This window comes from Mastigoproctus giganteus, chromosome 10 (assembly GCF_048544385.1).
Source record: "Mastigoproctus giganteus isolate SK-2022 chromosome 10, ASM4854438v1, whole genome shotgun sequence".
NCBI lineage: Eukaryota > Metazoa > Arthropoda > Arachnida > Uropygi > Thelyphonidae > Mastigoproctus > Mastigoproctus giganteus.
The window spans coordinates 159,660,880-159,674,141 of NC_143584.1; the positions used below are offsets into that span (position 1 = coordinate 159,660,880).

Genomic DNA, 13,262 nt, shown 5'->3' on the forward strand with positions numbered 1-13,262 from the left:
CAGTCCTCACTGCAGATCTGCCATTTAAGAAGGGGGGAGGAAACATTCTGCTTAAAAGTTTATCCTTGCCATATTTTCCCAAAATTTTCCAAAGAACAGATTTCGAGGTTTTTTTTTTTTTTTTTTTTGCATGCTTTTTCAAGATCAGCAGATCCTAAATACAGGCTCTTGTTATATTCCACGACCACTATAATTTTGCCTTTTTGACTATTTGAATCTGACATTCCCTGTTTGACCTAAAATATTACTGTTCTTTCCCAGAACATTCAAGCGTCGTCTCTAAAATACTTGCCTAGATTTTACATTGAATTTCTGCAGTAACCTGCTAATAAGACGTTTTCTGCTCTTAACTTATTAACTCTGTTTCAGTGGTAATACTTACCACTGATTATGATGCCCAAAAATATCCAACAGCCTTTAACCTATTAGCAGTTAATCCATTTTTAGTTCAATTAGTGGCTGCAGTTTAATTGACTGTGCAGAAATATATATATACCTGGAATTTATGAGCATTTCTCATTAATTTTGTGGTCAGTAACACCACATATGAATAAAAATAAAAAGCATTCAGAAAAAAGCAAATTTTAATCCTTGTTGAAAAATTTAGGCTTAAATAGAGCTCTTAGCAGTGCTACTACATATGAAACTATAATGAAATTAACAAGGATTGCTAATTTTTCATGAGAAACTTGTCATGACTTCAGAAATAAAACAGAAGCTTTTAGTGTAATTTCTCCAAGACCCTATGCAGTATAAAGACTTTTGTTTGTTTGTTATTTGGTTTTTAGGAGCATTAGTAACTAAGGCTATATTGCTCTGGGATATGCAGTGGTCATTCCCTGACCTTTCCACATCCTCCGTATTTGGTGGTGACGGGCTCGAACCCCGGTTTAATCATGAAGCATGTGCTATGCACTACTGCTCCTTCCCACCTGGCTATGGAGATGCCCATAAAGAATTATCTTGAATAGAACTATCTGCATAGTTTAGCAGAGTTTAATATATATATATATATATATATATAACTTTCAACCAGGTGTGTTTTTAAAGTCACAGCAGCAGGTGTGTTGGTATACAAAAATTGCCACTAAGGTTTATGTGGGAAATGAGAAACTTTAAAAAATTATTCTACATTCTGACACTATATTGGATAATAATATCAAAACTTATATTTAGAAACAGCAGTCTTGTAATCTAAAAAAAAAATTTTTTTCCTGCCTTAATCCATTCGTCTGTGATTCAGATTTAGAAATTTTACAAATTTCTAAATCTGAATCTTTGTTAGAAATCAATTGGAGTTACAGCTTTTTTAGACCAAATTGGACAATAATGGCTGATAAGTGCAACTTCCTCAGTTGATTTTGAAAGCTATTTTTGTGCTCTCCTGTCTGTTAAATTTGGCTCTGTTATTTTAGTTGTAGATTGTGATTCCAACTAATAAACATTAGTTGACAACTCAAATAGGAGATGACAGCATCTACTGGAAGATTTCAAAACAATTTGTTTAACACATGATTTCTTTGATTCGTATATAAAGCAACTTTAGAAAACATAAATTTATGTACATACATGTTCCCCAGGGTTCACACACATAAAACGTAAATTTTTGTTAATATTCCTACAGAGTTTAAGACAGTTTTCATTCACTTCTTGGTTGACAGCTCAATGGATAATTAACACTACTGATTATTAAGTATAAATTTTTTTATTAACCCTAAAGCATTTTTTGCAGCTATCCTTTGGAGAAAAAATAATTAATGATGTAAATGCGAGGCTTTTATCATACTTGAGGAATATTAAAATTTTCAATTTTTTTTTGAAAATTCAGTTTTTTTGTATCATTAGATGCTGTATAACCAGCCCACCTGGTCAGAGGTTTTTGATTGGGTGTCCTGGTTGTACAGCATCAACTGACCCAGAAAAACATAAGCCATTATCCAGCTTAGCTCAGTTCAGTAGTGTAGAGTATTTTAGAATAACTAAAATCACTAACAAAGATCTAACAGCTTATTTCTCATTGCATTGTTATATATATAATTTAGTCATGTTAAGTTGTTAAACACTTTTTTTTTTTTTTAACAGTTGTCTATAGGCAGCTGTTAAAATGTGGGGTAGAGAATGGAAAAGACATTTTGCTGAGGCTTGTCAGACAATCATATGTCTACAGGTTTAAAGCATCCTAGACTTCATATCTTATATTCCTGGTAATGAAAGAATACAGTTTTTCCCTACCTCTTTCATTTTGGAAAGTTAAATATTATCTGATATAATTGGCAAACTTGCCAAACAGTCATGCAGTAGTTCTGATTTCTTGGGATACTCAGAGGTGATTATTACTTATTAAAAATTTTATCACTTAAAATCCCAAATAAAGTAGCCTCAGATTAAATTAAATATCAATACAAAAATATTTTTGAAAATATTTATCACTGCATGAAATTAGTTTTGGCATTATGCCATAGATAAGAGTTACATTAAAAATATTCATTACAGTAAATTTTGATGTACTTTTATTATTAAAAATAAAAGTAACTTTTTGTTTTCAGCAGCTTCTGGTTGTGCTAATAGTGAGACACAGGCAAAAACCTTTGAGAAGTTGTCAGTATCTACCTCTCCAAATCGCTCTAGTGAAGGCTTTACAACTTTCAATCTTAGTCCAGGACTTTTGAGTGTACCTAGGACTCCAAAGGCTACAACTACATCTGATGACCATGGTAATTCCAATGACTTTTATATATGTGGTGCTTCATGGCTTTAGTTGTCTAAGTGTGAAATTGAAATACATCATATAAACAGTTTTAGCTAAAAACAATCATTTGGAGCTATTGCAATTTTTTTTTAATTAATCACTTTTAGTAGTGGCAATTAAGGTAAGAAAGCAAGCTTATAAACCATCAGCCAGAAAAAAAAAATGTATGTAGTCTCAGTAAGAGGAAGAATGCCATCAGCATTGAGTTTGCTCAGTCCATTCAAAGCCTTATACACTTCAATCAGATTACCTCACAGGTGTTTAGTCTGCGGATGCTACAGTTTGCAGAGCTGAAGCCTTTCTTGTTAAGACCACACCTTTTCTCTTCCACTTTCCTCTCAGTTATCACAAAATCATTTGGCTTCCCATTAGAGTTTGATAAACTTCTGGCATCCCCTTCACTAAAGGATTCCTTGTGTGAATGTAGATGCAACATACCTATTCAGTTTGTCAGCAACCTGAGCAGGATCATCAACAGTTAAACCGTCTGCATCAAGTGGACTAATGTGATTCAACTTCTGTCTGCTGTTAATATACGTGAAGAAGTCTTTGCTGCTTTTCTTTGCATTCTTTGCCTTAGCTTACCTAATTTCCTTGTGACTTGATTACAGGCTAGTCGGCACCTCCATAGCCAGGGCAGAAGCAGCAGTGTGTAGCACACGCTTCTTGATTAGACCCCGTGACCACCAAATACGGAGGATGTGGAAAGGTCAGGAAATGACCACCGCATATCCCCGGAGCAATATGACCTTAGTTGCTAATGCTCCTAAAAACCAAATAACAAATAACAGGCTAGTTTATATTTACCACAGGTTTCTGTATCATCTCCTAATTTATATGCATCCCATGCACTTTTCTTCTCTGCCACAAGTCTCATCGGTTCATCTGACATCCATTTAGGTTTAATGCAGGATCATCTAGACAGGAGTGCAATTATACTGCAGTCACAGCATGGATTTAAGGGGTGATTTTGTCTGACCAGTCTGATTGGTTGTTGTTGTTATTTGGTTTTTAGGAGCATTAGCAACTTAGGCCATATTGCTCCATGATATGCGGTGGTCATTCCCTGACCTTTCCTCATCCTCCGTATTTGGTGGTGACGGGCTCAAACCCCGGTCTAATCAAGAAGCGTGTGCTACGCACTGCTGCTCCTTCCCACCTGGCTACGAGTCTGATTGGATATTATGATGTAGTAACAAAGGAACTGAATGCAAAAAAATAATTTTGATATCATATACTTGGATTTCAGAAAAGCTTTTGATGCTGTTGCACCTAAAAGACTATGAATTGGAGTAGTGTGGCATTAAGGGCAGGTTACTGCAATGGATAAAGGGATGGTTGAATTATTTGACAAGGCTCTCAACGTGTTCCCTCTTATCATATCTGATTAGAATTGCAGACACTTTCAAATTTAATCCTAACTCACAATTTTTCTCAACATTGCCCTATACTTGTTAAGTAAGTCTTCAGATCTACTCTTAATATCATTAGTGTCAACATGTGTCACCGTTTGTGCCCTTAAAAGTTGATATCTGCTCTACAGCATCATATACTTTTCCCCTTGGCAGACATACCTGGGCCTATTCCACCTGTACTTTTTGTACAATATATTTCTCTTATCCCGAACAGTAGAGTCACTGACAATAACTACCTCCTGTGGGACCAGCATATTCTGCCTTGAGGATTGCTGCTGTTGTTGCCCGATTCACAAGTGTACCCTTTGCTATTGAGTTAGGCAGCTGAGAGCTTGATGGATCTTCTATTTTAATTCCTTCTAGAGCATCCACCCTATCTTTCAAACTTAATAAATATTTAATTACTTATTTATATTTTAACAGCAATCTCAAACATGAAAGGTTATTTGCACCTATAGTTTTCTGTTACTATGTATGGCTTAAAATGACAGAAGTTATTTGTTGACATTTCTAGATTGAATGTCTGTAGATTGTAATTTTTAGGAAATACATGAGAAGGGACCTTTTTCCAAATAAGATAGATAGAAAGGATCAGAGGTAAAGAAATGTCAGTTTGGCAAGTTAGGTTTTTTTTTTTTTTGTAAATGTTAGTTTGGCAGTAAACCCAAAGTAACGTACCAACCGTGCGGTACTACACTCAGTGTAGTGGAGAATGAAACAGGCCTGGGAATAATTGTGCAGTCAGACATGAAGTTTTCTGTGCAGTGCAGACAGGCTGCCAGGACAGCTCATGGGATGTTGTCAATGATATACAGGAATTTTGCTAGCAGGGATAAGGAGGTGATTATTCCTTTGTATAAGGCAGTGGTTAGGCCAGACCTTGAGTACTGCATACAGGTCTGTAGGCCTCATTTTAGGAAGAATATAGAGCTGTCGAAGGGCAATGAGATTGGGAAGGGGAACAAAGGCTTAAGTTCTGCAAATTGCTGCATCTGGATGTTGTTGTCATTTGATTTTTAGGAGCATTAGCAGCTAAGGCCATATTGCTTTGGGGATATATAGTGGTCATTTCCTGACCTTTCCGCATCCTCCGTATTTGGTGGTCATGGGCTCGAACCCCAGTCTGATCAAGAAGCATGTGCTACGCGCTGCTGCTCCTGCCCACCTGGCTACAGAGGCGCTGCTGCTCCTGGAGACTAGACACATGTGAGGTGATCTGATTGAGGTGTATAAGGCCGTGAATTGTTTGAGTAAGTTCAATGCTGATGGGATTCTTCCTCTTGTTCAGATTACGCACCTGAAGGGGCATAAATTCAAATCGAGAAAAGACAGTTGTAGAATAGATAGCAGAAATTTGCTTTTAGCCAGTGGGTGGTTGATTGTTGGAATAAACTTCATCTTGTTTTGTTTTGGAAGTTGACAGCTTAAATAAATTCAAGGAAGAACTAGACAGACTTTTGGAGCGAAAGGAATGGGTGAAATGGGAAAGTTTTTTTTTTTTTTTTTGGCTGAAGCTGTATAAGCTTGCTTTCTTGTATCATATGTCTCTGCTAATGCTATTGCTCATGCAAATATCTGTAAAAAAGGTATGCAACAGAAACTGAATATGTGATAAGCAGTGGAGTGGAGTGAGATTATTATTGTTTTTTTTTCCATTTCATGTGATGGACATTAATAGAAATCTGATTATTATTATTTTTTGTATATATTGTCTGACTGATTTATCTCTATGTTGCAAAGTAACATTTTTGCAACTGCACTACTTTTAGGCTAATGATGATCTCTACTAGTGTGAGAACCTGTTTACTATTATCATGAATTATCTTAAAATTAAGTAACGTGTTGTCAGCTTCTGTGAGTTAATTTTTTATATACAAGGGATAGTCAGTAAGTGTTTACCATCACCTAGCAGTATTTCAGGTAAGGATTTGAAAAATTCTGGAAGTTTTATCCTTCTCTATGTAGCTACCTTTAAGAGCTACACAATTTTCTCATCTGTGGTTAAGCTCTTTCAGGCCTCTTGAATAGAACTCCTCACTTTGAGCAGAAAACCAGGCTTCCACTTCATTTATTATCTCCTCATCAGTCTTAAATCCACAACCCCATAATGGTTCTTTCATTTTGGGGAAGGGAAAAAAATTGTGAAAGGTTGGAGAATAAGGTGGATCATCATCATCAGCCATTTTCAATCCACTGCAGGATGAAGGCCTCTCCAGCAACTTTCCAGTTCCTTCTGTTTTGAGCACTGGCCATCCATTTACTACCCAAAAACTCATGAATTTCATCTATCCATCTCCACCTTTGTCTTCCAGGTTTTCTTCTAGCTCCTCTTGGGTACCATTCTGTTATTTTCTTAGTCCATCTATCATGTCTTCGAGCTGTGTGTCCTGCCCAAGACCATTTTAGTTCTTTAGTTTTGATAAGAATGTCCTTTACTTGAGTTTGCTGCCTGATCCATGTGTTTCTCTTCTTATCTAACAGTCTGATTCCCAATATAATTCGTTCCATTCTTTGCTGTGTAGTTCTCAGCTTCTCTTCCATTCTTTTGTTGAGTGCCCAAGTTTCACTTCCATAAGTCATGGTGGGGTGTATACATTGGTTCATTATTTTATGTTTACAAACTGGGATATTGCTCTTCAGTATGTGACTATATTTCCTGAATGCTGTCCATCCAAAATTTATTCTTCTCTTGACTTCCAGCCATTTATCATTATTACAGCTAATAACTTGTCCCAGATAAGTATATGACTCCACCTTTTCAATTACTGCTCCTTCAATCATTATTTCCCTTTCTGTGGCATACTTGTTCATCATTACTTTTGTTTTAGCCATATTCATCTTTAGTCCAAAATCCTTACTAACTGTGCATAACTGATTAAGATTTTCCTCTAATTCTTTGGGATCGTGGCTTATGACCACAATGTCATCTGCAAATCGTAAATGGTTTAGGTACTCTCCATTCACATTGACTCCTTTCTGCGACCAGTCTAATCTTCTGAAAGCTTCCTCAAGGTCAGCAGTAAACAGCTTCATAGATATTGTCTCCTTGTCGAACTCCTTTCTCAATTTTGAATTTCCTCTGTCTTTGTCTAGTCTAATAAAGGAGGTAGCACTCTCATATATTTTCTTCAAAATCATAATATGTGGGGTATCTATACCTTGTCTTTCTAGTGCCCGAAACATTGCCTTATGCTGTATGGAGTCAAATGCCTTTTCATAATCCACAAATGCCAGGCATAATGGTGTTTTATATTCATTTGCTTTCTCCATTAGCTGTGATATTACGTGAAGGTGATCATAGTTGAGAATCCTGTCCTAAAGCCAGCTTGCTCTTTCGGTTGATTCTCCTCAAGTATTCTTTCTAATCTGTTAGTAATGACCCTTGTGAACAACTTGTAGATGTGGGATAACAAGCTAATTGGTCTATAATTTCCCAATTTCTGACTTATCTCCTTTCTTATGCAGCAAAACTATGATTGCATTATTCCACTGCTTAGGTGCCACACCTTTTCTAATGCACTTTGTGAAGAGCCTTGCCAGTTTTTGTGTTATGTCTCTTCCTCCCAATTTTAACAACTCTACAGTAACTTCATCTTCCCCCGGGGCTTTCTGATTCTTCATTTTCTTCAATGCATGTTCTACCTCATCAGGAAGAATATTGGGTATGTCATATGTGTTGCTACTTTCCAATCCATCTTCCCCACTGCTGGCATCATCCCCTCGCTTCTTGTATAATTCTCTATAGTAGTCTTCTGCTATTTGAATTATGCCTTCTCTGCTGTTTATAAGTACACCATCGCTATTCTTCAGTTTCAGTATCATTTGTCTTTCTGTATTACTGCTCATGGCTGCTGATTTAAATCCTCTGTTTTCCCTTAATGTTTGTTCTACTTTTCTTGTGTTAAATCTTCTTATGTCCTCTCTGAGTCTTTCTAATGGCTTTACATAACTCAGTATACTCAATTTTCTCCCTGTCAGTGTTTTTCTTGCTCTTCATTTGTCATCTTCGGTTCATCATGACAAGTGTTTCTTGACTAATTTTTTTTCTTCTTTGGATCTCTTTTTCCCTATAGGTTTCTTGGGCTTTATCACTTTCAGAAAGTTGTAGTATTCCTCGTTGATATCTTGGTCCTGAGCAGTCTGCAGAAGCTCAAACTTGTTCTTAAGTTCCAGTACATACTGCTTTTTCGCCTCCTCTGTTATCTCAAAGACCTTTGTATTATTTACTCGAGTCAGTTTTTTTCCTTTCCTTTCCTACATCTATATCAAGTGTACATCTTACCATGCCGACCGGGCTAGCTGAGTGGGTAAAGTACCTGCCCGGCAACCCAAAGGTCGCGGGTTCGATTCCCGCCTCGGGCTTGGATCAAAGTACTGCAAAAACCTTGGGAGGTGCAATATGGCCACAGAAGCCGATGCGCCAACAACTACCAAATCAAAAAAAAAAAAAAAAACATCTTACCATTCTGCGATCACGTCCAACATTTACCTTATTCAGGACGGTAACATCATTCACAATATATCTTCTGTTAGTGAGGATGAAGTCGATTTCATTAGTTGTTAATCCATTTGGACTCTTCCATGTCCACTTTCTGTTCACCTTTTTCTTGAAAAAAGTGTTCATTACTGACAATCCTTGAGATTCTGCAAATTCCACAAGTCTTTTCACCTCTTTTATTTCTTTCACCAATTCCAAAATTTCCTAGTTCCTCTTTCTGTGCTGTTTTGCCTTTTTCCAACCTTAGCATTGAAGTCCCCCATAATAATAGTGTAGTGGGTTTTCTGCTCATCTAGAAGACTCTCAATTTCGGTGTACATATCTTCAACCTCTTCATCATCATGGCTCGATGTTGGTGCATAAATCATTATAATCTTTACCTTGTACCTCTTAGAAATCTTGAGTATTAGTCTTGACACCCTTGGTGATGTACTTTTGAATTCCAAAATGTTGTTTTTAAAATCTTTATGGACCAGAAACCCAACTCCACCTTCACTCCTTTCACTGTTTCCATTGGTATACAGCAGATTTCCACTTGATAAACTTATGATTTATTTCTTCTTCTTGTTTCAGCCAAACCGATGATATTCCAATTCACATTTTCTAATTCCTTTTCCAGCTCTAATATCCTGTTTTCACCGATGAGTGATCTTACATAACAACAGGCCAAGTTCAGTTTCCATGCATGGCAGCCTGGTCGTACCCAGAGATTCTTAGCACCTTTTGCTTCCACTCTGATCCTCTCGCTGCCTTAAGAGGGAGAGTGAAAGCTGCTGGGGACTGAGGGCCATTTCTTTTGTCGTGCTGTCATATGCTGGAGGGTTTGGTCTTTTCCTCTTCACGCTGACCAGGCGTCTTGAAGAGAACCACTCTACACGTTTGTTGCCACCTAAGTGACATAACAGGGCTTACCATCGAGAAGGTGTGCATGAGTGGATTTTAGGGAGGCAGGCCAACCGGACTTCTCCCAAATCTTCTGTAATAGAGAGATATTGGATCCATCAGTGTTTTAGGCTGAGTGTCTGATAACACACAGGATACCTGTTCCCCTCTAAGCCCCAGTACCCACCTATAAGGTGGGTACTGCAGATTTTCAAAACCACACCTGATTGCAAAGTCCACTGTGAGAGCATCCTTGTGAGCAGGAGCACTGTTGACTAGGAAGTGGACACCGTTGGATATTTTACTGCATCTCTTCAATTTCATAGCCTCTCCTTTAACTTTCCAATGAGGTTTCTGTAGTACTCCCTAGTGATGCTGTTGCCTTTTAGGAGATAATCTGTAAGGACCTTGTTGGGAGGCAATTGAACCTTGGTTTTTTGGGGGGCTGGTGTCACACTTCTGTTTTCAAGGACCAGCTTGTTCCATTTTAGTAACAATGGGAGGACTATGGATGAGATGGGTCTTCTTCATTCTGTTGGTCATTGTTCACACTGCTTTGCCCATACCTTAACCATCTTTTCCAATTTTCATAGTCTCATATGTTGGGCAGTCCTCCCCACATACAGCTTCACCTCCTTGTGAATTTGTTTTGCTTCTTTGTCTTGCAAATGAAGAAATTTTATAATGGATCAGACCTCAAACTTTTTCACCATACTACTTCTAGTTCAGTAATCAATGATCTAGAAAAAGAAAAAAATAAATAATTAACATTAACTTATGAGACTTAGCAATGTATATACATAATATCAAATACCTAACTGAAATATTTCTATGTGAGGGTAAATGCTTATTGACTGCCCTTCATATGCACATATTAGTGATAATGTGTAGGCTGAATTTTATGTGCATATTGGAATTGCCAGACCCAGACGCACATTTACATTGAGGAACACAGATAAAAGCCAGGGGCTCACATCTGGTGAGTATAAGCTTGGCACACTCAGGGTCCTGAGCTGGATATCATCATTCTTCTCTTTTTTGGTGATTTCCTCCTACTTCTCTCTCTCTCTCTCTCACTCTCTCAGGGTACTGAAATTTTTTTTGGCTGGTGCAGCATAAGCTTCTGGCTTCCTTGCATTATGTGACTAATAATAATAATAAAAAAAAATTTAAAAATTTGGTCGGTCAGTACAAGTATCCCTCACTGATCATAACCATCTCTGATCACAGTTTTGCTTTTTTGTGGGTTCTTTTTTGGACACCACTTTTGCTGATCAGGGTTATATTTATTTTCAGTATCCCTTTAAATTCCCAGCCTCATCATTTACCAAGCAGATTTTATTTATTTAAGAAGAATTTGGTGAGTTGATATTCTGTAAATTATTGTTTCCCAAAGTGTGGTATGTAACAGGATTTCAAGAGGTTTGCTGTCAAATGAACTCTGATATTAAGAAAATTGAACAAATGCATTTCTTATAAATTTGGTCTAATCAGGAAACAAATCACTGTATGAATAGCTATTTAGTGAGAGGGTATTTGTAATGATAGATCTTAATTCAGTAGAAGTTGTATGCACTGGTTGTTTGACTAGATTATTATTTGAACCTGTAATCAGGTGCACAAAGGATTGTTATGGCTCGCAGGATCTAGTTATACATCTAGGTGCGAGTGACCCTGTATCCATGCAGTTTTATAAATTCGCCCATGTGCCGCCATTTCTTAATTTTTTTTTTTTTTCTTATCATGGTAGTAGTATTGTCTAGTTCACAAAGCTAAAGTTTCTTGTTCACAAGGTAATAGTGGATTGTGAAGATTTCAGATTAGACACTTCATTTTGGAAGTGTATGATGTGGCGGCCAATAGAGATTTTTTTTTGAGAGTTTGTTAAAAGGTCAGATACACATCCAGGAAAGGTGCTGTGGCAATATTTTTTTTGAAAAAACAATTCTGTGTGAATAAAGCAATTTTTTTTATCCAGTGTGCAAAGTAGTGTTTTGTGTTTGACACTAGTTTTTTGCAGTTTGTAATGCAGTTGTTGATGAATTTCCTTGAAATTTTGTTGGTAGATGCAATATATAATAATTTTGCTTTCAAAAAACAATTATTTGTGAGGAGCATGCACTTCTTTGTTTTATTTGCATGAAAGAAACAGTTATTATCTGTTTCTTTTCTGTTGCATATTAAACATGTGGGAGAATGCAGCTGCTTTAGCTGAGCTAATGAGGTGTGGTTACCACAAGCTTGCACAGGCTCTGCCTGACATACTGAAAAAAATCCAGAAAACGACATAGCTCCTTTCCAAAATGAGCTATGTGATTTGTGGTAAGCCTTACTGAGTGTAACTCTCACTTTTTTATGTCAGGAATAAACTAAAGATGGACTAGTAGTATTTCAAACTCAGTCTGCATTTTTCTACATAATAAATGGTGATTTGGAATTTTCAAGGGAGAAATTAAAGAAATCATTTTTGTTGACAGATGTTGGGAGTATTAGCTGTGTGGATCAAGTAGACAAAGAGCATGAAATGAATAAATTCATGTGGGGTCTCAAAGACTCCATATACCTGACTCCAGGTTAATTGGCATCCATACCAGTGATAATATTCCTGATTCACATGCTTTCAGTTGTTTCGTGTTTACTGAATTTTAATGTTTAAAAAATGCCTCATATGGAGGTAAATCTGTCTTTTCCTGACCTAGATAAATATTAATAGATCAGTTATTAACTAATAGATAATATTTAATAGTTATTATTATTATTATTATTAGCCATATGGTGCAAGGAAGCCTGAGGCTTATGCTGCACCAGCCGAAAAAATTCCCGAGTTACTCTGAGAGAGAGAGAGAGAGAGAGAGAGAGAGAGAGAGAGCGAGCGAGCAAGCAAGAGTCAAAAATAGAAAGGAATCACCAAGAAAGAGAAGAATGATATCCAGCTCAAGACCCTGGGTGTGCCAAGCCCATACTCACCAGATGTGAGCCCCTGGGGTGAATAGTTAATTGAATGATATTCATAGATCAAATGTTAATAAATAACAAAAATTACCAATGTACCTGAATTGTTGTCCATGTTATACAGTCAACTTCACACACTAGGATAGAGATTGATTATTAAGCTGTATTTATATGAATGATTATGCTGTTCTGCATTTTAAGAAAAGTTCTCTGATGTTTTACTGCTGATAAGAAATCTGAACTATATTTTTAACGGAAGTTTCAAAAGTGACTCGAAATTTTCTCTATCATGTCAGAATTTTTTACAAGTAAAAAAATGAAAATATTGGTGGAGATGGCTTATTTGGCTAAAATATCTGGCTTATTTGTAAAATTTTACAAATTTTACAAATAAGTTATTTTTAATAAAAATACCAGTAAAGATATGTACCGACAAAGATACATGATGTCCAATTGTGACAGCTTGTTGACAAAATTGCAGTTTATGTGGCCTTCGATACGATACAAATCACACTAGCACACTCATCTGCTGGTGTCAGAAAAGTGTCTTGACAACTGGATGTACCACGAACAATGGTCTGCAAAGGTGTTTCATTTCCTCCTGTAGTGATCTCTTTATAATATCCATGTGCTGCATTTGTTAACTCTACACAATCTACAACAGTGCCCTGATTTCACTCTTTGGTTTCTGGCTTGCATGGAAGTGAGTGAAGCATGGCCTTGGAGCATCTTATGAATCAGTAAGGCTCATTTTTGGCCAAGCATT

At 36.8% G+C, this 13,262-nt stretch overlaps 1 protein-coding gene across 3 annotated transcripts in view; it reads left to right on the forward strand.

Annotated features, from left to right (window-relative positions):
• Positions 1-13,262, forward strand: part of Gcn5 (Gcn5 acetyltransferase) — a 240,352-nt gene that overhangs the window by 122,445 nt on the left and 104,645 nt on the right. For 2 of the 3 annotated variants that reach the window (XM_090383703.1, XM_090383702.1), the window contains exon 9: positions 2,547-2,714. In XM_090383703.1, the coding sequence (XP_090239829.1) occupies positions 2,547-2,714 (168 nt within the window). The remainder of the gene's footprint in view (positions 1-2,546; positions 2,715-13,262) is intronic. The other variant, XM_090383704.1, reaches the window with a different exon arrangement.